At 48.1% G+C, this 27,293-nt stretch overlaps 1 protein-coding gene across 3 annotated transcripts; it reads right to left on the reverse strand.

Annotated features, from left to right (window-relative positions):
- Positions 1-332: 332 nt before the first annotated feature.
- Positions 333-25,778, reverse strand: DPP8 (dipeptidyl peptidase 8). 3 transcript variants are annotated; one of them, XM_064669229.1, is made up of 20 exons: positions 25,674-25,778; positions 23,488-23,757; positions 21,870-21,982; positions 20,798-20,971; positions 19,754-19,922; positions 18,434-18,544; positions 17,946-18,074; positions 16,077-16,138; positions 15,024-15,124; positions 13,528-13,705; positions 12,167-12,326; positions 11,120-11,199; positions 10,203-10,355; positions 9,491-9,626; positions 8,607-8,752; positions 7,973-8,119; positions 7,422-7,574; positions 5,888-6,030; positions 5,080-5,191; positions 333-4,517 (listed from the first exon to the last, which is right to left on the reverse strand). In XM_064669229.1, the coding sequence occupies exons 2-20, from the start codon at positions 23,744-23,746 to the stop codon at positions 4,395-4,397; spliced, it is 2,649 nt and encodes an 882-aa protein (XP_064525299.1). In that variant the 5' UTR covers positions 23,747-23,757; positions 25,674-25,778; the 3' UTR covers positions 333-4,394. The 3 variants fall into 3 exon arrangements, with proteins under 3 accessions (XP_064525299.1, XP_064525296.1, XP_064525297.1); XM_064669226.1 differs by lacking the exon at positions 25,674-25,778 and adding an exon at positions 25,102-25,120; XM_064669227.1 differs by lacking the exons at positions 333-4,517; positions 5,080-5,191; positions 25,674-25,778 and having other exon boundaries at positions 5,894-6,030; positions 7,438-7,574.
- Between the last annotated feature and the right edge of the window lie 1,515 nt (positions 25,779-27,293).

Genomic DNA, 27,293 nt, shown 5'->3' on the forward strand with positions numbered 1-27,293 from the left:
TGTGTCCCTCTGCCTTGACTCCAGGGTCACCTCCTGTGACGTGCCATCCCCGGTACGACAGCTCCGGCTGGTGGCTGCCGAGGGCTGGAAACAGCACTCACATGGAAACACTCAGGAGAGGGAACGGAGTTCTGCCAAGGAAATGCCTGATCTTCCTGATGGTATCCTAACGGTATCCATCTCCCAAACCACAGGGGACAGGAGACATGGCAGATGCTTCTGCGGAACACCCGACGTGCATCAAACACACATCGCTGCTGCCTTCCCACAACGAGGAGGGAGATTTAATTACACACAAACTCTACTAAATCAAGGAGAGAGACAGTTGAAAATAGGGTAGGAAGAAACCCAACATTTAATTCAATTTATTTAGCAGCATCTTTATTGCAACAAAGGTTTCGTAATAAAACGCAGCAAAACTAATGTCTCCACTTTACATGATTAAAAGCCATGGAGCTCGGGAGGGTGGGAGGGAGGGAGCCCAATAAACCCACTGGAGTGAGACATGCAATTTTGTTAATGCAAACAGCAGGCACTTCATGTTCTCAAATTAAACACCTGAACTTCTACTGTGCACAACAGCCAAGTAAAAACAGGGAGATCTCTCTTCCCCCTCCAAAGGGGCACACGGGAAGGCCCTACAGGGCCCTGGTACTCAAACAGGCAGCTCAAGGCAGTGTCCTCATCTGGCTGATGCTTCAGTTACTGAGACTCAGTTATTGCCTTGGCAGAAGTTGGGTGTCACATGCCAGCAGCCTGTCTGACACAGGGACACACACAGCAGGAACACAACCCACTTCTCCTGGCAGGGAATAGGGGTTGGGACCCCCGGGATGGGAGTTTGTGAGTTCTCCATGATTTCCCACCCAGTCTCAGACGTAGGTGCTCCAGGGTTCAAGCATTACCACACCATCCCGCTCAGAAAGTTTTTCCATAGCCTATTCCCAAACACCACTAATAAGTAGGGAATGCATTTTCCATTCTAATACAATGAAGTTAGTTATTTTCAAAGCTTTACTCAGTGCTTTGAGCTCGTTATTCCATTGAGTTTGTAAAAAATAAGCAGTTGTAGGTAGGTACTAATTTTACTTTGTTCTGAATAAAAAGAGACCATGAGAAACAAAGGGGGTGGGGGTGAAACCCAACAGCTCTGCACATCCCACACTCACGAGGCATCACTGGAAGCTGCATTAAAATGGGGTGAAAGAACGTGCTTCCACCAGAAACAAGCACAACCCATCCCAAGCACCTCAAAAGGGGGGGAACTGCTGGCACCAACACTCAACAATTCAGTATCTCAGCACTCAGATCCCCATATTTCACATATACCCTTAAATATATGAAAACATTCATCTCAAAGACACCTGTGCCACCACCAAGGAAGGCTCAGTCCTGCCCCTGCTCAGAGCAGGTGTCCTGTTGGACATTCCGGCCTCTGGTTTGGGAGCCATAGGGATGGCTTCCTCCTCCAACCTCCCTTGCACGTGCTCCTCAGGATCTCACTAGTTCTGCTGAAAACTCACATTAACCAAGAGATTTTTTTTAACATGCAGAAAGTGACAAAGTATAATCCCAAATATCAAACAGGCTGGAAACCTCCTCGAGCAACATTCCCATCTCCAGGACTGTAAGGTCAGACCAGCACCTCACCATAGGAGGTGCAGGAATACCACTCCCCCTAAAAATATGGATACAACAGTCCCTCAGCACTGACACCTTCCTACCTCTGCAGTCTCGATCACAACAGGCTTTGCCCTTCTTCACTGGGAATTTAGCTGGAATCAGACTTCATCTAAGGCATCTCTTCTGCAAGAACTACAAAACTCTGGTGATAAATCCTCCAGCACTTCCACAGGATAAGAGAGCACGGGGTCTTAAAGTGCTTAACTATGGTAAAAAGGAAAGAAAATGGTGGGAAAGGAAGAATCCATCATTTATGTTGCAAAACAGAGCAGTTACAGTACGTTGTACTTTAATAGCTTTTCGATGTGTATATTTAAAACAGGGGAAGGATGCATTATTAAAAGTTATATGTCAGAGCTTATAATCACATCCTGCCTCAAATCCAAACCCAGCCTGGTTTACTTGCATAACATTCAGTTCTTCAGTTCCCAAAAAAAAGCACTGTTTGATGAAGGCCATTTTTGTTCTGTTTTTTTAAACAAAAGGATCGATTTCATCTTAAAAATCATATACATTTACATTCAAGGGTAATCACCTCTAGAAAAAGAACAAAAACACCCCAAAAAAGCAAGTTAATTTAATATTGAACAAAATATAAACAACCTTGGAAAAGGTGATACCATCCACGTGTAATTTTATACATATATGTATATATGAACAGATATAGATATATGTATATATAATACAGCATAAACACATTGGGAACACAATGGAATTCCAGAGGAACAGCTTATTCTTGTCTCCACTCACTGTTGTGTTTCTCCTCTCTCAGTGCTGACTGTAGCACACACCAGTGGGATGCTGCCTTTGCCTCAGCCACAATTAACCACTGAGAGAAGACATTCCAGGAGCTAGGCTCCTTCCCTGCCATGCCCTTCCCAAAATAAACCCGTTATTGACCTGCCAGTGGCATTTTAACTGATCCACTTACAGTCACTGTGGTTTGAAAACCAGCAAACAGCCCAAACCGAACCTCCCCGCTGCGGAGGGAACGCGCCCTCACTGCAGGCCTGTTGGCTTTGGCTCTTTTGTGTGTCCCAAATCCCAGATCCTGTTCTCACACAGGGATTTTACAACCGTGTAAGTGCACCAGCTCCCACTGCTTCGGTGCCCAAGGCCAGCAGTTTCACTGGAAAACGATGCGGTTTGATCCGACACAGCCAGACTCTGTTCAATCCCCCAGTTTCGGGATCGAGCTGAACAGCACAAAAATCAAGGGAAGTACAAGGTTACAACATGTGGAGTACTAGGAGTGTAAACACCAAGAGTGATTCCAGATTTTCAGCAGATGAAAAGAAAATCGTGCTCTGCTCCTCTCTAGCACCAAACGAGGAAGAAAAGGAAGTTCTTGGGTTTCTAAGAAAACCATTAAAACTTACTGGAGTCTCAGAGGCAAGTCCCAGGGGTGGAATTTCCTGGATTAAAGAGAATCATTTTGCTACGGATTTCTATCCTAAACGATCTGTTGCCAGTTAAAAGTGCCCTCACACCCTTATGCTTTTCAGCCAAGCCTGCTGTGTAGTTAAACCTCACCAGCAAAGCCACTGGGACTGCAATCCCTCGAGGATTTGTGGGGTTACCTGAAGCTGCACGGAAAGGGGTTCTCAGAGACAGCATCAGCATCATTATCATGCTACAGAGCAGTGCTAGAAAAGACCCAGGAACAGGGGACTGGACAGAGCACGAGCCTGGGAAAAAGTCCCTCATACAGCAGGAAATTCTATGGAACAGTTCATATTGCCCCACATCCTCTGCAGAATTAAGAGTATTGAATTTTAAAATCCTAACAGGATGCAGATGCCTATATCATGCTGATGTGAGGGTAAGGAAAGAGTATTGCAAACCCAGCTCCACAGTGAACATCAGGGAAAAATGTCAGTGGGATGCACTTTGAAGCTTGTTTTAAAATTTACAGAGTTTCAGCTCTTTGACTTAAGTTAGTTTGCACCTCAGAATAAAAGATTGTTATGTCCATATCACAGTAAAATATCAACTCACTTCCCCATTGAAATCAAGTACAATCAGGATAGGATCTCAAGCTGCTGGAAGAAAAAAAGAATGATTTATCCTGGGGGAGAAGGAATCAAAGAACCTGGTATCAACTGAACTGAATCCAAACTTTAAATTCATTAGGAGGCAGCTTAAAAGTCTTTCTTCTTAAAAAACAATTAACATCTAGAGAGGTGATGTGTCCAACTTGTGACCAGTTTCTAAGGAGTGAGACACATCCCCCTCATGAAGCATAAAAGCTATATGATAGCATTTAAAATTAATACAAGTTGTAACCATTCAGGTAAACAAAATCCTGCTGTGTAGTGAGCAAATCATCCAGTATTATGTAATAAGATACCAAGGAACACACTGTAAAAATACATCAATTATGTCATAATGCTTTTAAAAAGTGAAGCTCTGGTGCTGCAGAAGGACATTATTTTCAGTTTCAGCTCCTCCCCCCAGAGAAAACCCATGGTACTGTGTTATACCACAGACAGTGGATTTTATTTACAGCTTAAACTTCGAAGTTATTAAATCACCGTACTTTAATTTCCTGTATGGCACCAAATTTACTTCTTTAAAAAAAGTGTCTGTGAGTGTGTGTACATGTGTGTACGTGTGGCAGGCACCAGAATGCAACGTTCCATCCTGTTTGCTCTCCTTCCCTGCACCTCCTCGTCCGGAGCACAGCCCGTGGAGCGGAGTGGAGGGGTTGGTCACAGGGCCTTCAGGGCAGCGATGTGAGAGCCCAGGTTCTCCTGCAGGTAATACAGCAGGTGCAGTTCATAGTGCTCTCCTGACTCAGGCACCCTGATGCTGTGTCTCTCCTGAGGGTAGATCTAAAAATGGAAAAAAAAGTTGTAGATATCCACAAGAGTTGCGGGCACCAACGTCTAAACCCGTCCCAGAGCCACATTCCAAATGTCCATGGAATCCCCCTGCATTGACTCTGAGCTAACACACCTCATCCTCCACTGCCTGAACCCAGAGAGAACCCACTGCACCCCCTGACCCAGGGCTGAGCCTGGCTGAGAAGAGGCAGCTCCTGCCCAGAGCCATCCCGTCAATCAGGGCATTCCCAGTTCCCCAGTGTAGTGTGGGATACCTGGGCTGCACCTGCCTGACTAGCAGGGTTTAATCAAATCCATAACCCTGTTCCACACTGCATGAACACTCCTGCACTGCCTCCCAACCGAGACCTCCTTGGGAGCAGCCTTAGCTGCTCACTTGCCCAATTTTTTTTGTTTATTTGTAAAATCTTACTTTTAAACAAATGCTGGGTTCAAATGCTACAGTTTTATCCTAGAATTCCAAGCTGCCCTGCACAGCCATGCTGCAAGTTCTAGTTCTGGACTCCCCAAAGACAGACACATCACCTTTACACCCTGGTTCTGGCCTTACCTGTAAGTCATAGGGTTTCCCAGCTCTCACCAAAAAGCTGAGCAGAATACTGGTGTGTGCAAAGTGAACGTTCTCATCCAGGAACCCGTGCAGCAGCAGCAAGCGGTTTGGTCTGGGAAAAGCAAGAGGCAAACAGTTCTAGGCAGCATCCCAGCCATTTCACAGTCCACACACATCCCTTCAAAAACACTCCTTGGAAAAAAAATGTTTCTATTAAAGGCGGTGACTTCACTGCTGTAAATTGCTCTGGATGGACCAAACTTATTCCTTCTTCCTCTGAAAGTTCTTCCTGCATGTGCATATCACAGTCAGACCTTTTATCTGTGTATCTTATTTATTCTCAGCAATATTTCCTGGCTTGGACAATGCAAGGACTTAAACCTTGCTTAACACTGCTGATTGTCAGCTCTTTGGTGAGAAAGCCCCTGGTCCCAGCCTGCTCTGCTGACATAACCTCAGAACAGGCAGAAAACATCCTGATCAACTAATTTTTGTTCCACTTAATCTGGCTCTGAAGTGCTAATCACAGCTGAAGATATGTTTGTCATTTCTTTAGACATAAAAGATACTCTTTAATTATAGCTACTATGAAAAGGATTACATGGAATGGCCTGTAATTATACAAATGTTCATTCCAGTATTAAGTTTATTAGTGTTGGGTACTGGTGGGTTTTTTTAATTATTATTTAATGCGAGCATTTGTGATTCCAGGACCCAACTGCCATGAACAGGGAGATAAAAATGTGTCCGTGGGGCTTGAACTTTCCTGGTGGGAAAAGTAGAAGGCAAGAGGCAGAACCAAACTCACTCAGAAGGGAACTTCTCAGCCTGCATGGCCACGGATCCCAGGTAATAGCCCTGCTCGTTGTGCTCCGGGTGGCCCATGTAACGCTCCGTGTATCCCGTGTCGTAGAAAATCCACAGTGTGACGGGGGCTCCGGCTACAGCCACCTGGGAATTCCACAGGAGAGGGCAATGACAACACCAACCCCTGACAGGGCACGTCCCTCCCTCCCCCAGCTTTATCCTGCTCTAACTGTGGAAAAAGCAAAGCACTGCCCACCCTCCCTCCCCCAGTTGGCTGGCACGGCTGGGCTATGACCCACACGTGCTGAACACAGGGAGATCCTACAGATAAATCAGAAACAAAACCACCTGCAAGGGCTGCCGAGGGACGTGGATTTTGTGGATTTTTGTGCTTTTAGGTTCATTTGAATATCTAACAGAAACTGGGAATGACAGCTCCCTAGGACTCAGCTACCACCAGCTTGCAGAGAGGTTTGTGGAAAAAAAGACCCAAAACCCCCCCTTTGCAAGGTAAGCATTTTTAAAAGTAAAAATATAACAATCATTATGGATTGAGACAAATAATCATTAAACCTCCCAGTAATATTAAGGTCGGACTTGGAGAAAGCAAGAGCAGCCACAAAGTACAAAACACACCCCGAAAGCAATATCCAGCTCTTCCCACATCTCTGCCTTTGAGATGTGCCCAAAGGCAGTCTGGACATTTATTACAGTGGTCTAAAGTCAGGCAATCACAAGAATTTCAGCACCTCTCCCCATCCCCAGCCTGTCCTCCTGGCTGCTTCAGAGCACACTGCTACGAAGCACCACAGGCAATTTGATCTGGGAATAGATCTGTCTGCAAAGGAACTACTCTCTCAGGGCAGGAAAGAGGGAGGATGAGAAGGAGGTGTTGTTTTTCAGCAGGATGGTTTCTCTTACCTGGTTCACAACACAAAGAGCTCAGCTGGCACAAAGTGGGCAGCAGCTGAGACTGTCTAAGGCACCTTCAGCACAGGTGACCTGAGACTGGTGGAGCTACACCAGCACAGCTAAGTCACTGCGAGCTCAACAGTCCAACAGCTTCAAGCTCTCTTACACAGATCCAGAGAGGGAACATCCATCTGTGCTCAGCTGCCTGGGGGGAACAGTTACTCCTCCTCACCCCAGCTCATGAGAACAGACTCAGATATTCCAGAAAAACTGGCCTACCCCAACAGCCCCCCACTCCTCTGCCATGCCAGGCTTCTTGAATGGCAAATGTGTTCTGCCCAAAGGTAGAGTGCACAGATTTCTAGATCTGCTGTCTGTGAAATACCAAAAAAATAACCAAAGCCTGGAAGCCTAATTAGAAACACCACAGAATAAATAAATAGAAAAGCAATTTCTCTCTGAAGTCACCCAAATAGAAGAGTCTTGAAGAAACTGCACTGTGCCCTCACGTGTCCAGAGCAAGCTCCAAGGTCTTTGTGCTGTGAACACTCATGGGAGGTCACACAATTAAAGGAAAAATTCTGTCAGCACCACCAGAGTAAGTACTCAATGCATGAACATACCCTGAAGATATCTGACCTCTGTGTTAAAGCCATGAGGGAGAGGTATCCTCCGTAGGACCAGCCGTGGATGCCGACACGGTCCAGGTCGATGAAGTCGTACTGCGACGCCAAGTACTGCAGCCCTTCCACCTGGTCATCGATCTCTATCTGCCCCTGCGAGGCACAGGCAGAGGCAAGTTCTGCTAGTTACAGGAAACAGTTTCATTCCCAGGATTTCCCAAGGAAACCACCTCCAGAGCTTTGCTGCCAAAGAGTAACCCATGCTGAGAATGGAAGTGTCCTGCAAATCGCTGCTGGTGGGAGTCACAGCCCCCCTTAGGCACCACTGTGTGTCAGGGCTGCCAAGCTGGAGCTGCCTCACACCTCACAGACATTTTGTCTTTCCCACACTGAGCACCTTTCCTCCCTCAAATCTCACCTATACCCAGTTCCTGTCCCCAAACCCAGGCAGTGCTGGGCACCTGCACCAAACCAGTGCTTAGGCTCAGGTAACACTGGGACTCAGACCCACCTCTGGCTGAGCACAGAGCCAGACTCAGAGCTCCACTTACCATTTTGTATTTAAAGGCTCCTTCAAACTTGAGCCCTCGGTGGCAGGAGCCCCTGTTGTCAATGACAACCACAACGTAGCCTAAGGAGGCCAAAGTGTTCAGTCGGAAATACTTGATTCCTTTGAACCGGTTGTTCACCAGCTGTACCTGGAGTACAAGAGCAGCACAACCACACATGAATCAGAATCCAGAGGTCACTTCTTAATCCAACTTCTGATTTTATTTATATTTCCCTTCCTTTAAATGGTTTATACTTTTATAATGTAAAGTTTTTAAGACCCCTAATCCCTGCTGAATTCCCTCTCCCTGCTATGAAATAACCTCTCCTCCCCCATTCTGTGTCACAGGTATGAAGAGCTGAACTGAGCTCCAGTGAGGCACCTGGAGAGGAAAGGGAGACAGAACTGGGAACAGGGACTACCTGACTCCCCTTTGCCCCAGTTCCATCTCTGCTGCTGTTCTCAGACAAGGGAAGTGCCTCAATCCAAGACCTGGAAATCCTGACTCCTTACAGCACCTTTGGCCAAGCAGCCATGCACCAAACAGGCAAAATGCCACATGCTGCCCTCAGCATGGAGCAGGAACTGCTCCTGCAGGAGAGGGCCAGCCAGCCCACCCCCTGCTCACCACTCACCTGAGGGCCTCCATAGATGAAGAGCACAGTGGGGTACTTCTTCCCAGGCTGCAGGTTGTGAGGTTTGTACATCATTCCGTAGAGCGTGAACCCCGTGGAGCTCTCGAAGGAGAACACTTCAGGAGGAATGTAATCGGGAAGAGGGCCTGCCATGGGAGGGAACAGGGAGCCTGGTTTAACAGGGCATGGATGAATAACGCAGCTCTGCTTCAGCCCTGCCCTGTCACCAGTCTCACTGCAATCCCAGCAGAGCTCTCCCATGCCTTCCAGTAGATGTGGCTGGGTCTAGACAGAAACAGGGAATGCCCCAGCCCTAGGTGAGCTTTCTCAGCCCTATCACATTCCCATCCCTGCTCTCCTGCTAACAACAGTAACTCTCCCCTGACAGCCATTACAGATATCCTGTCCCTTCCTAATCCCTCTTAGGACTCACACATTAGTATGTGGAAAGCACAGGATATGGAGCATGCCTTAGGGAAAGCAAGATGAAAGGGAACAGAAACAGCAGAAAACAAAGCCCAAGAGCTGTATCACAATCCCAGGAGCAGGCAGCAGCACACACTGTTTAAGAAGTGCACACCCCTCCCCAGGAGCACACCCGTGAAAAGACACATTGCACAGCGTAAAGGAGTGCACTTAAATCCCTTCCTGAGCTAAAACTTGGTATTTTCCATCTAAATTCCTTCATGGTCTGTTTACGCCCATTTGTTGCTGAGCTGAAAATGTCCCTCCTGTATTTCCAAGAACTCCTCACACAAGGCTGAGTTTCAGACAAAAGTCCAGTCACCCACAACAAGAGCAAATCTCAAGCAAGCATATGCTGGGGTTATCTTTCATCCTGTGACCCTGCTTGTCCTTTTCCTGTTCCTCATGCATGCCATTACCTGCTGAATCCAAAATGGTAGCCCAGAATTCCTTTGTCCTGTGAGCTGCATCATCTTCTGACCCTGTGAGCCGGTACAGTGACACACAGTGGGGGTTCTTCTGATTACTGTACTTGCTGATGAACATGTCACAGTCCTGGGGAGAAAAAGAGCATGCCCTGAACTCCTCAGTGCAGAGGCACAAGTAAAACTGAACATTTCTTTCTGCATCTACATCTTTCAGAAGATGCTTATGGACCAAATTAAAGCAGGAAGTCTGAGCACTTTTGCCTCTGAAACGCTACAGTCCTTGGCAAGGCTCATATTAACACTACAAAGCCAAAGATACACCTGCAAAGCCACCAGTGGCAGGAGGACGTGGTCACACACCTCCCTCTGGGTAATGAATTCCCAGCTGGATGCCTGGAACTCCAGCCAGTGCTGTCCCAGGCTCATCTCCTCTTGTCACTGCTCTCTAATCCACTTCAGAAAAAGAGTCAGGCTCAAGGAATTTCCAACAATTTATCCTGTCTCCTCTTGCCTGAAGTGACCTGGAGAGCAATGAACTGGAAGGTCAAATCTGGTTTCCAGGGTGGTTTTACACACTGACTGTAGAACGTACAGGAGCCCACGACACGGCAAAAAATGTGCTTTTGTTATACATAATTACTGCCTTGGCTGCTGACTGATGAAGGATAAGCCTGGTGGCAAGGCAGAGCACCCCCAGGCAGACCTGGCTGACACAGCAGGCGTGGGAGTATCCACGTTCTGTCAGTCGCTTCACTTCCCCGGGATTCTCGTAGTTCACAACGTACAAGTGATGCTCCAGAGGTGAGTCTTTTGTGCCTTGAAAGTACACCAGTTTCTTGGCTTCATCCACATAGATCTGTCAGAAGCAAAACAGACAAGACATTCCTCAAGATTGTTCCTTATCAAAGTAATACCCAGTTCTTCTGCCTCCAGGTCTCCCCTCAGGCCCACTTCCATAGTGCTGAGTTGGAGCCCAACAACCCGCAGAGAATAAAAGCCAAATGACTGTTCTCACTGTCCATAACTCTGTCACAGTTTGCATTTCACACCTGGTTGATCAGCTCTCTCATGTAGGTTCTTTGCTGTTCCCAGTCTCCCCTATTGTTTGCTGTGCTAAATAACTGTCCCCCATTCTTTGTCACCTCCACACTCTTCAGATCCTTTCCCAAATCATGTAGGATATAAATCATCCCAGAAGGAAATCAAGGCAGCAGTTCCCTATATTAAATATTCCTCAGTTGTCCCTTCTTTTGGAGGGACAGCAGACAACAGAACAGATTCAAACTCAGGTCAACTTGCACATCTCATTCCCCAATCCCATTTCTAACTACTAGGAAGGATTTCCAAGTCCTTTACAAAGACCAAACCAGTAAAACACTTCTATGTGAGCTGCTGTTTGATTCCAACGATCAAAGAATTCATCCAGCTCAGAGCTGGAAGAGCAGCAGTTTGGGGAGCATTCCTTCCCTCCTTGTGCAAGCTGACAAGTTATACTGAACAAAAACACTGGGTATTCTGGCTACAACCAGACAGGATTAATGGATTGTGGTGATCCCTCCAAGAGACCATCTCCCTGCAGTGTGTGTGGTAGGATATCTGTGCAGGAAGAGCAGGGCTTACATTGGATCCATGTCTGCCAAGCACTTCCCATTCCCCACTGGTAATCGCTATCTCCTCTTTGATGAGGCACTTGAAGTCACCTGCAAATAACAAACATAAAGAGATTTTACACTTTAAATTTTTACAAAACACGGTCACAATAATTCTTCTTCTTCCCAAGCTTTTTTCCTAGAACTAAGCCCAAGAGCAACCTGTCTCTGCAGCAGACCCCCAGCTCTGCCAGCTCCCCAGACAATGTCAGGGCTGGGGCTACTTAACATTCTGTGAAATATATGTCAAAGGATTCACAGGACTTACTTTTATATTTTTTAAAGTATTTTGTCACTTGCATAGAAATAAAGGTTTTACACTTAAAAAATGGGTGGGCAAAGGGAACGTGAAGTGTCAAAAAATGGGCAATTTTGCAACGGGGTGGGGAGCAACTCTGCTTTTCTAAGACAGTCTAATTTCCCTTAGAATGAGGGAGATATAACAAGAAAAAAGGTCGTATGCATTCAGAGAAATCCAATCCACCCAGGATATAAGGCTACCTGGGAAAAAACAACTCACCAACAGTTGCATGAAACTAGGACCTCTAGGAAAATTAGGTGTATTTTTTGTGCATGCAGAGTTCAGTAAGTGCCTTTAACACACATCAAGTAAATTAAGTATCCCAGCATGAAACTGTGAATTAAAGGACATCTGCTGTGGAAAAGTCACTCTGGGAGCTCTGCACACAGTGACATCCTGCATCTGAGCAAGACCAAACCCCAGCAGTGACAAGGAAAAGCCAACTAAATCTCACAGTATCACAGGGAGCTTTTTTCCCCCATCTGGTTTTTGGAAACTTTTCCCTCTAGTCCATAAGGAAGGGTCAGGGTTAAAACTAATGCATGCTGAAAACAGAAGAATTTCTGTTCAAGAGGAATGACTGTACAGGGAAGAGTTTTCCTGGACAACGGCAGAAGTTTCCAATAAGACAGTAATTCCTGCCAGCTGGAAGGACATTTATTTCCTCACCAGGCAGCAGCAAATGCCCAACTAAAGCAAAAGGATAAAATCCCTTACTGGGGGCAGGGAGGCCTCCACAGGACCGTTTGTATTTGCTCTCCTTCAGCACCGAGGTGACTTTGTACAGGTGCCGGAATCCTGTTTTACACTCGGAGGCAAAGATGAACTCTATCTCATCTTCCTGGGTTTGGGGGAAAACATGGAAGATATCGTGGATCTGTGGAGACAGAGCAATGGGTTATTGTAATTAGTCACACAAAACACCTTCCTCTTGGTGCTCAACACACACCACACAGTCCAGGCTAACTGGGTGCAGCACTGTCCCTTACTGGGAAGAACCAGTTACACTTTGAGCTGGGGGATCTGCAGCCAGTGCCACATCCCCACAGCTCCAGCTTGTTGCCAGTCTAACTCTATATGGTGGTCACCAAACTAATGAAGTTTTTCTGCACCTGCCTTTCTAGCTTGGTCACAGGGGTGGATCTAGCCCTGCAGACCCCTGTCCTGTGCTGTCTGCAAGCCCTCAAGTGAAGGGTTATTTAAAGAAAGATGAGCTCACATCATCTTCCCACTCATCAGGAACTCTTCCTTCAAGGGAAAACCCTTTGAGGGACTTGGGAGCATTTATCTGCACAGGATGAGCTGCCAGTCAAAAGACACTCCAGCCAGTAAAAACACTGGAGGAAGGAAAACTCACTGCACCATCCTGAAACCACAACATCATTGCTAAGGAGAAAACTTGGTATCATAGAGGGCAGTCACTGTATAGGGACCATTCAATGGAAGGCTTTGTGCAAGTGCTCTCTGCTGAAAGATCCAGCCACCTGCCAGTGATTGATGCTCCAGGCACACCTCCAATGGCATTCCCTTTGATCCTTGGATCTGTATCTGCAGCAGTGTGAGGAGGGGCACACATTTTTGCAGCAGTAACCAGGCACACCAGTGTCTGGTCACAGCATAGGCCCTGCAGTTCACCTGCCACGACATCACACCCCAATCTATTTCACCAGAAATAGCAGTTCAGGAGGGAGTTAGTGCCTGTTAGCAGACTCTCAGGACTTGTTCACCCACTATCATCTTGCTACATCTTTGTTGGCTGAAGAATATTTAATCTGGTGGTGAACGACCAGCACCAAGAAGTTGCAGAGTGTCAGTAACACTGTGGGCAAGGGGGTGCTCAGGACCCCCAGAGCCCTGGGCTCTGCTCCTGCCTCTGAACACTGTGCAGCCTCAAGCACAGCAGCTTTTGTTTTCACATCCCAAATCTTCCTGTTCTCTACATACTGTTTTTAACAGCAAGAAGCACAGAATATGCACAGAACTTGCACAGTGGGATCCCTCTCTTAGGCAGCACAAAAAACACCAGCGCTGCTCAAGTGCTACAAACTGTCAGAGAAGGCTGAAATTCAAATTCTTACATTTATCCAGATGTCTGTTGTTTCTTCATAAATAATGAAAGGTGTAACAGAATCTGGGACAGCATCGATGAGTTTCTGCCTTTCCATTGCATCATCTTCTGTGGGGATGAATAATGCAGGAGGGATCAGGACTATCTGCAGCCGAGTTTGGGAGCGATCCAGCAGGATAGACCAGATGCTGTTGGGGAGACAGATATTAGAGAAAATAACATGCAACCATGAGTATGACACAGGCCTGAAAATCTCAGCAGACACTCACTAGCACCAGGCATTTTGGGGGAGCCAGGAATGTTCGACTGCAAATTAAGCACAAAGTCACGTGCAAAATTTCACCCACATAAACAAATTTCTTCCACAACACAAGAACCTATTTCACTTCATTTCAATATTGCATAAGCACTGCAGGTTCAAAAGTTTAATTCGTTCCATTCTCCCTGATTTGAATTGTGCTTCAAGGGAGAAAGAGAAGAGAAAAATCAGAGGGAATAATGAAGCAGAAAAATCTCAATTGAAATTTCAGGATGCTTGTAAAAATACTATTGCTTTAAACCTACACCTGGCAGAGAATAACACTGGCACCTCAATGGATTGGCAGCAGCCCCTGCCATATTCTAATGGCTTTGCATGTAGCTCTAACAATTATCCTGCAAAAAGCAGGATAATGTAACAAATGTGTCCCTGGACTCCTTCCACATTTGAGGGGGGAAAAACCTAAAAATGTGAAAGCCATCTTTAGATTCAAAAACTGGAGGAGTGCAATTCTGGAAAATCATGGAATCATTTAGGTTGGAAAAGACCTTGAAGATCATCGAGTCCAACCATTCCCCCAGCACTGCCAAGCCCACCACTAAACCATGTCCCCAAGTGCCACATCTACATGGCCTTTAACTCTCTCCAGGGATGGGGACTCCACCACTGCCCTGGGCAGCTGTGCCAGGGCTGGACAACCTTTTGGTGAAAAACCCTTTTGGAGAAGCTTCTGGTGAGTTAGAAACGCTGTACTACATCATCTACAGGGTTAAAATGACATGCAAATGTAAGTAGCACTTACAGCAGGTTTTCTGATCAGTAAGTCTGGTCAGCAGGGATGGTCCAGTGGTTAGGGCTCTAGCCTAGGGCCTGGGGGACTGGGCTCATTTCTCTCCTCAGCCACAGACTTCCTGCGTGACCTCTCACTTAACCTCTCTGGGCTTCAGTTCCCCATCTGTAAAATGGGGACAATAGCACTGCACTCTCTCTCACAGGGACGCTGAGAGGACACACACACCAAAGGCTGCGAGTGCCCAAAACCAAAGCAGCGGGGCCAGGGACCAGGGAGAGAGACAGCGAGGAGCCTGGTTTGGCTTCTGGAAAAATGGTCCCCTTTGCACAAACGAGTTGGTAGTAATGTAAAAGTGAAAGCAGGCTTAAGCTGGAAGAAGAGAGAGACCGCTACAATCTGCTTCTGACTGTATCACCCCAAACCCTCTGAGCAGAGACAGGAGTAACATACGCACTATTTTCCTTCTGGCGTCCACCCAGCTCTAGCAATGTACTCTACTCCTTCAAAGAGGATCTCGAAGGGCTGAACTAGCTCTTTATCCACAACATCTGCAATCTGTTGACAAAGCAGCAATTCAGTGACACTGAGATGAACCCCCACAACCAGTTTTTTCATGCACGATGAGAGTCTGGACACAGAAGACCTTTTCTGTGCAGCTCATGCAATTGAGACTGTTCAGCCTTTGCAGCACAGCAGGAGAGCTGCACTCTACCAGTACAGCCAGGGCTGGGATCAGGGAGCCTGGATGCTGCTCACAAATCCATCCTTCATCTCGGACAACTCACTGGAACTCTCAGTTCCCCTCTGGGAAGGGGAGGTGGTTTGTACTGAGGGTGCTTTTATGGGCAGGTGCTGAACGTCCTGCATGACCTCCAGTTATTAACATGCTGCAGTCTGTTCCTGCTGGGACTGGGAACAAGTTCCAGTGGTACCCAAAGGGTCCTGAAGGTTTCCCTGCCTTTGCTGGCTGACACCAGCATCACTATCCCAACAGGTGACTGCTGATGGCTGAAGGAGCTCAAGAGTAGAAGAATCCCCATAATTTATGGCTGTTACTGTATCTGTTTGGTAAGATTGATTTCCCAGCTGTCCAAAGGTCTTGGACTGGGCTATGGAAATTTCTGCATCTGTTAAAAAATCCCAGGGCAACAGCAAAGTTCATCTCTTTCCATATGGTTTTGTAAGGTGATATATTGTCTTTGCAATCAAATTTTCCCAATATCTGCAGCCAATCAAGAGATCAGTCACAGAAGGTCTAACCACCCACACCTAAAATGCTCTGCTCTGCAGCTGGGTTTTTACACCAGTGGTAGGGAAGGAAAGCACAGCCTTGAGAAACACTGCTGCACACAGACACCAGGAATGAGCCAAGGGCACTGCCTCCAGAGAAGCCAGTAAGCCATTACAACCAAGAAAGTGCCTTTGTACTGAACTGGAAAATGAATGTTACCAAAGAAGAATCACAGCAATTCTATGTATTTGGCAAACAAACAGAACAAAGACTTACTCTGCCTTCTGCATTGATTGTCACCTCAGAGATCTTGAAAGTGACCTTTGGATTTGCTGTACCTGTAAAAACAGATGTGACCAGTCAGGCACCAGTTGTTTGCTGGGATTATTGTGGTGTTACTCACACAGAACTGGAAAAGGCAAACAGCAGAATGCTCTTTGATCACATAACCTCCATGCCTGTGTGAGACAGCACAGAACCAGGCAGGGAACTGTAAACATGAGGAGATTTAGTGGATTGTAATCCTGCAAACATGCTACTGTCACAGTCAGCCTTCTCTCTCACAGTCAATGGATGCAGGTACTAGTTGGAAGTAAATGCTCAGGAGTGATCAGTACAGCAAAGCAAGCTTTGGTTCCCTGTTTGGCTCTTATTCTCAAGGTAGTACACAGAAAATGACCCAGTGCTAAAAAGCATCTGTGAAAATTAACTGTGAAAATTAAACCTAAAAGCCTACTGCCATCACTAGTGCCATTAAGATAATAAAGCTCCATATTTCTGTTGATCAGTGAAAATCTAAAGTTAACTCTTTCCACAAAGAAGCAACTCATCCTGCTGTACAGCCCCTGCCCTGTTCCACACAGGGAAGAGGGACTTTAAAGAATAAATCCACTGCCAGTTGATCCACAAGGAGTCACATGGCAATTCCATGTACTCTGAATATTCTCAATGCTGCTGTGAAGTACTCCCACTTCACCAAACCTGAGGCACTGAGGTGAAACTACTTGCCTTGGATCACAGTGCCAACCTATTTAAGTCCTTACTTCTCCCAGGGAAGAATGTTCTCCACTTCCTCAAGCTTTACCCTCATAACATTCCACAGGAAAGGGGTGTTGTCCCTGCAGCTCACATTAGAAGCTGAGACCCACAGACTAAAACCTTTATTTGGGCTTTGGTTAGCTCAGTTTCTTTGCATTGAATAATTTCAGAAACCTGGGTGTCCACAAGCACCACAAAAACCACAAGGAGTCACCTCTTGCTTCCCAGGCTCACAGTGAACCTTTCCCTCTCCTCAAAACAAGTACTAAATGAGGAAAAATAGAAGACTTTTCCCAGTGGATCAGGGCATCTGCAAGATCTGAATGAATTCTGCAGCTTGGAAAGGTCACCCAAACAGAAGATATTTGTCCAAAAAATGAAGATTTCAGCAGTGAGGAAAGAGAGCAAAGCACTGTTATCTGTGAGCCACATGCCCTGCTGTGACAGCAGGGACATCTCAGAAGGGTCAAACTCTTCACACCTGACTGAATCAGACTTCAGCAGGTCTGCTTAAATCCCACTTCCCTGCTTCCAGTGACACTCCAGTTTATGTGCTTCAAGCCTGCCCTCACCTCTTTTTGCTGAAGCCTCCAGATCATACATTTTTCAAAAATATGACCACAGGAGGTTTTCCTGGCAGGCTGCAACATGCTGAGTTTGCTGTTCAAAGTCCAAGAGCAATCCTGGAGAAGTGACTCCTTCAGAACTTGAACTGCAAGGGCACTGCCAGCAGCTAAACAGAAACCCTCCCAAAAAACCAAAAGGCTGTCATTCTGCAGCTGTTCCCTCAGGAAACGGGGCTGTAACGAGAACCAGCTCCTCAACAACTCAGATCTGCCAGGATCTGAGAGAGCAGCTCCAAAATAGTGACCATCAGAGAGAGTTTCTGCCAGCTCCTGACACCCAGACAGAGTCCTCAGTAACCACATGGCTGCAGCATCAGCACAGTCACCAGTGACCCATCTAAGCTCCAGAGCAGCTTCCCCAAACATGTTTCCACCACTCCAACACATCCCTGCTCTAGGCTCGGAGAGTCACTGCTGTCAGGCACATGGAATGACATTCCACGTCTCCCAGACACAGGGATGTAAAGGTTCAGGCTCTCACCAGTTTTGGGGTACCGAAAGGAATCTGTTCTTCTTGTCTCCAGCATGGGGGATGTGACATGGATAATTTCCACCTCTGACTCATCGTTTTCTTCATAAAGAATTCGAAGGACCTTACCCCCATCCAGTGCTGTAAATGAATTAACATTGCAGAATTAACAGGACAGCTCTCGTTATCAGTTATTGCAGGCATCAATTATCTCAGGAGCACAAGCAGATTGGAAGGAAGAAGAAAAATCCAACAAAGCCTGTGATTCATGTTTCATTAAGCAAAACTCTGAGACTCTTACAACTCCCACCTCTGTTGTGAGAAGGGAAGTCTATTCCTCCAGTGCTCACAAGGCCCCTGTAACATACCCACTGCTGACAGATCAAAAGAAATTATAAGGTTTCCATCTTGCATAGAGACAAGTAACAGAAAAAAAACAACTCTGCCCTGGACAGCAGAGGAGAGAAGTCACTACTCGTGCCTGGATCCACCACACTTACTTGGCTGTGCCTTTGGGCACCACCAGTAGCCAGTGTATCTGTCAAACTCCTCCTGCAGCACAAAAGTGGCCACGCCAGCAGATTTTGGATCCTCCTCAACATTGGCCAGTTCTAGAAAAACAGACACCAAAGAATTAGTTTGTGATGTGCTGTAGAACCAAACCAGTTCCGCATTATCCCAAACATGACCCGAGTTCACCCCCCTGGGAAGAACTACACGATAATAAATCTGACTTCTCAGCAGATTTGTTTTCTGCTTCCACCCTTCCCTGTTGATTTATTTAGGGAGGATTTAATCCTCTCTGGCATGGCAGCTTCCTTTAGGAAAAGAAAGCCATCCTCCCCTCTTATTCCTACCTAATCAGGCTCTCAGTTGGTCAAAAAAGAAAATTTTCTCTCTACCTGAGCTTGGTGAGGTGGAATCACAACTTTTAAGAAAATCAAAGAAATAAAAACAACCCAAACCTTTCCTGAACAATTGAAACTGAAAACATCAACATTCAGAAAAATGAAAGCACCAGTATTTCATTCCCTGTGCAACCCAAAAGTAACAGACTTACATAACACCTCAACATGATGACATATCCATAGGGCTTCAATATTTTTCCTGTTACCCTGGAGGTAACTTAGCAGCGCTCCATAAATAATTATCATCTGAGAAGGAGTCATTGCTACAGTTTATTTTTACTGTACTTACATAATATTTTAATATTTAACATTTGAATAATCTAAAGCATTATTATAAAGTGTCAGGAATTTTAATTAACTAAAATTTAAATGACACAGTTTAAGTACAAAATGTAATTGATTTTTAAAAAGTGTTTTATCCACAATTTCCCATGTTCTTTCTTCCTGGTCTAAAGTAGAGTTGGAGAGGGTAAGAAGTGAGGACCCAGGTCACTGAGTATGAGGGGCCAGCAGAAACCCCAGTGCTATTCAGAAACTGCCTCAATTGTTTTTCAAAGTCTCTGCAGCCTGATTTCACTGACAGAAACTTTCCTCCAGCTCTATTCCACCCACAGCTCCTCCACACACAAAAAAGGCTGTTCCAGTAAAAAGCAATGTGCTGTGTTTCAGGAGAAGAGCCCTTCCATATGTACCCACCAAACAACTCATTCTGCCAGATTCCACAGTGCAGGGAAAAGAATCATCCCACAGTATGTGCACCAGGGGAACCGTGCAGAACGTGACAAACAAGGTGGGATAAACAGTGGCCACGACCCCGATTTCAGGAGAACCTTTAGTGCCATTGCTCACTTCAGTCTGGCAAGAAAAAGTGCAGAGGAGATGCAGGGGTTGGATTCGGGGTGCATTAATTACCATTGTGCACAAACGTCAGCCTCCTCTCCTCCCTGGATTCTATATTGGATATCCAGATGTCGTTGCAATGGATAAACGCAATCCAATTTGGATCAGCTGGACAAAGCTTGGGATCCATCCGGATATTTGGACAACTGGTCTCTACCAGGATGGGTCTTAATGGCTGTTGCTGTTTGGAATTTAAAAAAAAAAAAAACAAACAAAAAAAGCAATGATGACACATGAACACACGCACAAAGTAACCTGGATTTTCAGAAGGCCACAGCAGTGTGGACACTGACTACAAATACATGTTTACAGATGAATCTACTCATTTTAAACACACAGAAATACCATGCAGGTAATTTATAGGGAAAGTTGTGCTTGTACCATAGTTGCACAGGCTACACCAGGGCTCTCTCCCCACTATTGAGGATCAGCCCCAAATCAGAGGGCAGCTTGTCTAGAGAATCCTGGCAAACTCCTAAAAACAGCACCCTAAAAGGGGCTGGCAGAACATGCAACCTTGTCCTCCAAAAGCAGCTCAGGGTACAGTAAATTCCCCCTGACAACAGGGTTAGACAGACACCAGGTATCTGTTGTAATAATGAGAAATTATTTCAGCTTTGAAGTCCAGCTTCAGCACCAGCAGAGTAAAGGCTGCTTGTTCTGCAAGCTGTACAGCCAAGTGGTGTAACACATCCAGCACTGCCCCTGAACAGTGACCTGGAAGTGCAGCTTGGGGACTGAAGTTGTCTCTGATGTGACTTCTGACTCCATGAAGAGCAGGGAACCTTTTGTTGCTTTTTATGGACATTGGTAGTCGTGAAAAATAATTTAAAAATATCTGCTGTACTGCCTTGCTGCCATGGTTTTTACCATTTCTTGTAATCCTCCATCTGAGTTTCTATGACCATGGAAATGCATCCCTGTGGAGGACTTCTCCATGTTTCCAGGGTTATCAAGGTCACTTGCAGTAACTGATGATGATCATGCTCTCTGCTCTCACTCTAAGCCAAAGGAGCTCCTGGCCAGAGCAGAGAGACAGAAGAGGAGCAAACTCACAGTGAATCCATGAGGGCCTCCATCCTTCACATGATAAATCCCACTCCCTGCCTGGAATAAGAAGGTGCCACTCTCCCGGTGATAATCATAGGAGGCAATCCCGACGGTGCCGATCCGCTTCCGCTCCCGCAGCAATTCCTCTTCCCGGGAGTACATCCCATAGTCCAGGATGGCCTGAAAACAGGCAGAGCACACAATCACACCTCTGCTCTGCACGCCTCACTGTTGGAGCATCCCTGCATGCTGAGCTTCCAGCAGCAGATGGCTGTGCAGACTGCCTCCTCCTCCGCAATCCTGCTGCCAGCTGGGAGCCCACTCCTGCTCTGCCGCTGCCATCAGCACTCGTAGGTGCAGGCCACGATCGGATCCCACACAGCCGTAAACCTGACAGCCACCCCTCCCTAGCACACCAGCATTGTTCCCAACATTCCTGGTATGAGAAGGACCAGCCTGAAGGTCTGTTACTTCTGGAACGAGCAGGAGAGGCTTTGCTCATGTTCACAGACACACAGTGACTGGTCTGGTGGGAGGAGAGCGCAGCCCAGGTTTTATGTCTGGCTGACAGCCCTGGGAGATAACACGGGGAAAAATACACCTCATGCCATGTGGGGTTTGTCCCACCGCCTCCAACCTGCCACGCTGCCTGGGATGGGATGGTGCAGGCTTGCTGTGTGCAGCAGTGAAAAGGGAATGCACATTGCAGTGAGTGGGAAAGGGATGCTCTGCTCCACATGAGTCACGGAGCCACCGGCTGATCCTCGGGGGAACCATCACTTCCCCTGCAAGACAGCAGGGAAGTGATTGGAGACTGCAGGCTCCTCCAGCAATCCCCAGGATCTCACAGCACAGAACTGGATGTAAATTAGAATTTTCCATCTCTGTCAGCAAAGGAGGAATCATCCAGCACACACAGAGGCTATGATTCCAAACAGGAGAAAGCTGTGCTCGGCTTCGGGATGGCTGCAGGAGAATCTTAAAATATTTAAGACAATAAACTTCAAATTTTAATGATGGCTTACAGGTGCAAGCCTGAAGCCCACGTCCTTGAAGTGAAAAAGAAATGATGACTCACTGGAAAAAGATCCAGAAGAGGCTTCCAGGAAAGCAACAGGACGGCAGCTTTGTTTATGGTTTTGGGGATTTCAGAGTAGAAGAGTGTGTTCTCCCTGTTCTCCCCAGACATTGCTATGGAAAAGGAGGAGAAAATAAAGACAAAAGGTGTATTAGCTTTCTGTTAATAATTCACTCTGACAGAATTTCCAGAAAGTTTCCCAGGCCCTTCCTACAAGAGAAAGTACTGATGGTCTCTGCACTGCAGCCCCACTCTGGGAATTCCCTGTTTCACAGAAATGCAACTCATGGAAAAGGCAGAGGACAAGGAATTACACTCAGGCTCACCCCACTCTGCCTGAAGCATGTCTGTGTCTTCCTGCTACCCTTTTATTCCATAAGTTTTATAAATCAAGGAGGGCCTTTCTGCCAAATCCTCTGGTGGGATACATGATGCAGCTCGTGTTTCAGAGATAATGGAAAAAAATAATCCTTTAGGGAGGTTTGAATGTCCCTTTCCTGCTCCTCTCCCTCAGTGCTATTCAGATTTCTGAAGGCTCCTGCCCAGGCACATGGGGATGAGCCCAGAGGGAGCCAGGTGTGCTCCAGGGAAGGCCAAGCTCAGGAAGCAGCACTTGGGAAACCAGAGCTCATCCCAGGGGCTCAGCCTTAACCCCCCTGTGATGTGCTTGAACTCAGCACCATTCAAGGATTATGATCCCCATCCTCTGAAAAGGGGAAAAGGGACCGACCAGCAGTGTTCTGGCCATGTCACTGCACAGCACGTGCAAAGACCTGGTGAATCACAAACCTGAGCTTAAGCAAAGTAGTCTAAGTGGTGAGCAGTGGGGACAGAATATGGCTCTGGCTCCTAGGCCTCTGCTCCAGCCATTGCTTCTCTCCCTAATCCAGGTTTTCACGGATTCATGTTCATCTAGTGCAGCTTTTGACAAAAGCATTCCTCTCCCACAAAGGCTGCTCCAAAGAGCCATCCAGAGGGTTGCTCACAGTATCCCTTGCAGAGCCAAATCACTTCTATCAAATGAACATTAATTAGTGAAGCAATGCCCAAGTGAGGCACCAAGGCTAAGAACAACAAACTGCATCAAGTTTTTCCTTATCAAGACCAAATATGTTGAGAAAAGTATTTACTCTTTGAGCTGCCCCCACCCTACACTGCTATTTATTCCCCACAGGATCCCTGGAAAACCTGCTCCATCAGCAGCTGAGGCACAAAGGACTTCTAAAATGACACATCATCGCTGCTTTGGAAGGAAACTTATAAGGAGAACAAGGTTCTACCCAATATCTGTCATTGAGAGAGAGGAGATCAAACCTGCACAGCTTTGGGAGAAGGGTGAGAGAAAAGGGACTGAACAGACTTCCAGCTTGGGAACACTTGGACAACATTTGGGAACAGAGGACACTTCACAGTTCTTTTCCAGCTCTAATGGGTCACCCCCACCCATTCCCATGGGAGGTTACATCACAAGTTTTAAGGAGACATTGAGATCATGATCCTGACTTTTTCCCAGCCAGTGTGGCCTGGAATCTCTTTTGGTTTAACTGCCAGAAATCCCAGCTGTCAGGAGCAGTCAGAGCCCCACAGCCCTGCAGTGACAGGGGCTGTCACAGCTTACCCAGATAGTAGATCCTGTCGGAATGGGGACCTTCAGGATCGTTTTTCTTCACGAATGTGAAGTCGTGAGGGGCTTTTGCCATCATGTATCCATGATACTTCCGCGTGTCCGTCAGCAGTTTCCGGAGCTGGCTCCAGGAATGCCTCTCCACATAGAAAGGTTCCAGTTTTGGCTGCTCCTCCCTCGGGACCTGCTCCTCCCGACCCGCGGTCTCAAAGATTTCCAGCGCCGGCTGTTCAGTTTCCATGGCTGCTGCCATGTTGCATGTTTCTGGAAGGACGGAACAGCACAGGGTCAGCTCCAGCAAACCCCCACTGCAGACCCCCAGCACACCCCACAGCAAAGAAAACCATCGCTCCATGTGGAGAATAAACCCCACAGCACAAGGAAGAGGGATAGGAAAGACATTCCTGCTCTGGAAAACAAAGGCACCACTCGGCTCTTCAGAACAGGAGCTGACTTCATGGAGACACAGATTTATGGCTGTTGGCCTTTCCCACACCCTCACATACCAACTGCTCATTTTAGTTCATGAAGTGGATGAATTCTTCCCCTTTAAGCTCCTCTCTGCTCCTGCCCCCTGTGATCTGCACAAATGCCCCCTCCCTGCACTGCCATGGGAATGGGGGATGACCAGGAGTGCAGCCAGAGCAGGGGCAAACTGCTCAGAAGAAACAACACCGGCAGTTGCTGTGAAACCATCAGGCCATTCACAACAGCTGCATGTCCTTACTCCCATTATTCTCCTATAATTTATTGGATTTGTTTGCACTTCCTTTCAAACAAAACTCAGAAGTGTCTAGAAACGACCACCACTATTTTATCACCCCGGGGCCACAACTGCAAACACCAGGAGAAAGGGGACACTGTGTAAAAAGCCTTTCCCAGACAGATTTATCTGCAGCACAAGCCCTATCCTGCCCAGCAGGTTGTTTATGGAGCAGATATCTCCTCCCGCACTCAGCTGTGCTTCACCAAGTGTAGCTGAGCTGGCATTATCAGCACAGATGTCTGGCAGGAGGAAATCAAGTCCCCCCACTGTAAATCCCAGACCCAAGGGCAGCTCCAAAACGATCCAGGCCATAAACTCCTGCTACACAGTTCATTCCTGGAGAATCCAAGGTGTAGGACTGTCAATCCTCAAAGGGAGGGGGTTCTATATATAGGATGGAAAGACTGCACTAATGCAGCCTAAATAAAGCTCTTCCCTGGAGCAAACAGGCTCTGAAGGATCCCTGAATCCCCAGGCCAGGGCTTGGGCAGCTGGCAAAGCTCCCTGGTGGAGCAGCTCTCCCGCGGCTCAGCACCGCTGAGACACCTCAGAGGAGTGACAAAGACACGTCCCACACCTTGGCCCAACCCCATTCGAACACAAACTGCCAAAAGCAAAGCCCAGCAGGTCTGGATCAGCACAAACCCAACAAACAAAGGTCTTTCTTTTGTCCACGCTATTTATAGCACAAAACCCCCAGAATAGAACAGCCCTGTACAGCTGGAAGGAGGGTCCGAGGCGTGCCCAGAGCAGTGCTATGCTCAGACAAGAGCCTCCAAACCTCAATCACAGAACCCGTTTAATCTGCACGATTCCAACAAAGAAAAGTCTCCTTTCCCCACCTACACCCGAGTGCTGCTGCGTCTTAACCCGACCTACTTCTCACAGCAAAAAAAGATAAAAACCGAACAGGAGGAAACGTTACCGAGCCGATAACAGCGAGAACGGGCACCCGGCACGGGGGTGTCGGCCCGGGCTTGTGCCCCGGGAAGATGCCGGAGGGGTCCCCACGGCCGGGGGCAGAACCCAGGGGTCCCTCCACGGCCAGGCACGTCCCAGGGGGGACCCCCAAGGCTGGGGGCAGATTCCGGGGGGGGCCGTGGGCAGATCCCGGAAATCCCTCCACGGACGAGGGCAGATGCCGGGGGAAGCCCCAAGGCCGGGGGCAGATCCCAGGGGAGACCCCCAAGGCCGGGGGCAGATCCCAAGGGTCCATCCACGGCCCGGGGCAGATCCCGAGGGAGCGGTGGGCAGGTCCCAGGGGGGTCCCCCAGGGGCGGGGGAGCGGCCAGGCCTGGCCGGGGGCGGAAGGCCTGGTCGCCCTAGGTGAAGCCCCCTCCTCCCGCCCACCCCAGGGGCTCTCCCCGGCGCGGAGTCCCCTCCCCGCCCCGCCCCAGGCTCCCGCGGTACTCACCCCGGCTCTCCCCGGCGCTCCGCGGGCGCTGCTGCCGGGCCGCCCCGCCGGGCCGCTGCCGCCGCTTCCGCTTCCGCTCCCGGGAGGGGCCGCACAGCGCGGCACCGGCGAGGGCGCCGCCTGCCGGCCAGGATGACCGCGCTGCGGGGGTGCGACACCCACCCGGGACACGGGGACAGGGACACGGGACACGGGACACGGGACACGCTCCTCACCCCTTGCGCGGGGGCCAGGACACGCATACACACTGCACAATGAACGGGGGTCAGGTCTTGCAACCTCCCTCGTGCGCAAGGACCCCGCGGTTTCAAAAATCTCGTTCCCTCCCGCCCCCCCCGAATGCCACCATTTCCACATGGACACGCTGCCCACAGCAGAAAAAAAAATAATAATTTCCCAGCTGCTAATAACGAGTGTTCAGCACGGGGCACCCTCAGGCTCCAGGGCAGTGAGCCCCCAGAGCTCCTCCAGGCTCCAGAGCAGTGATTCCCACAAAACACCCCTAGGCTCCAGAGCAATGAGCCCCCAAAACATCCACATGTTCCAGACCAATGAGCCCACAAATCACAGGCTCCAGAGACATCCCAAAACACCCCCAGGCTCCAGAGCAGTCAGTCCCCAGACACTCCTCAGGTTCCAGTGAGCCCCCAAAACACCTCAAGGCTCCAGTGAAGCCTCAAAACACAACCGGGCTCCAAAGCAGTGAGCCCCCCAAACATTCCCAGGCTCCAGAGCAGTGACTGCCCCAAAACACCGCGCAGGCTCCAGTGACCCCTCAGCCACTCATTTCTCTGCACCTGAATTTCCAAACCAAAGCCCCGTTTTGTCAAGTGAAGTCTTTTTTGCCCCCCTATAAACCAGAAAAAACAACTTCGCTGCAGGTGCCCCCTGGTAAATGCAGGTGCAGGTGGAATTCCTGGGTCACACTGGGACCTGAACGCTGTTTTTCCCCACCCGCTGCCCCAAAGGGTATCTGGGGTTTGTGTTCCCAAATCAAGCAGCCTGGAGATCATTGCTACAGCTCTGCCCACCTTCTGCAGTAGCCGCACAGCCCCAGCAGTGGCAGAGGTTGGGAATCCTCCATCCAGGGCAGGCTGGGGCACGGGGCCTGTGTCTCCCACCAACGTGGAGATTCACACAGAAAACCCTAAGGCTGGAAGAGCTCGTGCCAAGCTGGGATGGAGGGAGAATGGATTTGCTGCTGGAATGAGGATGGCCATGGGCAAAGGGCTCTTGTATGAGCTGCTGAGGGAGCAAGGGGCATCATTTTTGGAAGTATCACCGTAATCAGTGCTGTCACTTTTTAGTCTTTTTATCACAGAATCATGGAATGGTTTGGGTTGGAAGGGACCTTAAAGCTCATCTCGTTCCAACCATGAGCAGGGACACCTTCCCCTATCCCAGGTTGCTCCAAGCCCCAGCCAACCTGGCCTTGGATACTTGCAGGGATGGGTCACCCACAGCTGCCCTGGGCAGCCTGTGCCAGTGCTTGGAGGTCTCGGGGCACATAATAATTGCAGTGTAGGAGTTTAAAGAGGTTGGAGCACACAGGATTGGCATTTTCTACATTTCTATCCTCCTCCCCTGGTCACGGCTGAGATGGGGTCGGTCTCTTCTCCC

Source organism: Pseudopipra pipra, chromosome 12 (genome assembly GCF_036250125.1).
Source record: "Pseudopipra pipra isolate bDixPip1 chromosome 12, bDixPip1.hap1, whole genome shotgun sequence".
Taxonomy (NCBI): domain Eukaryota; kingdom Metazoa; phylum Chordata; class Aves; order Passeriformes; family Pipridae; genus Pseudopipra; species Pseudopipra pipra.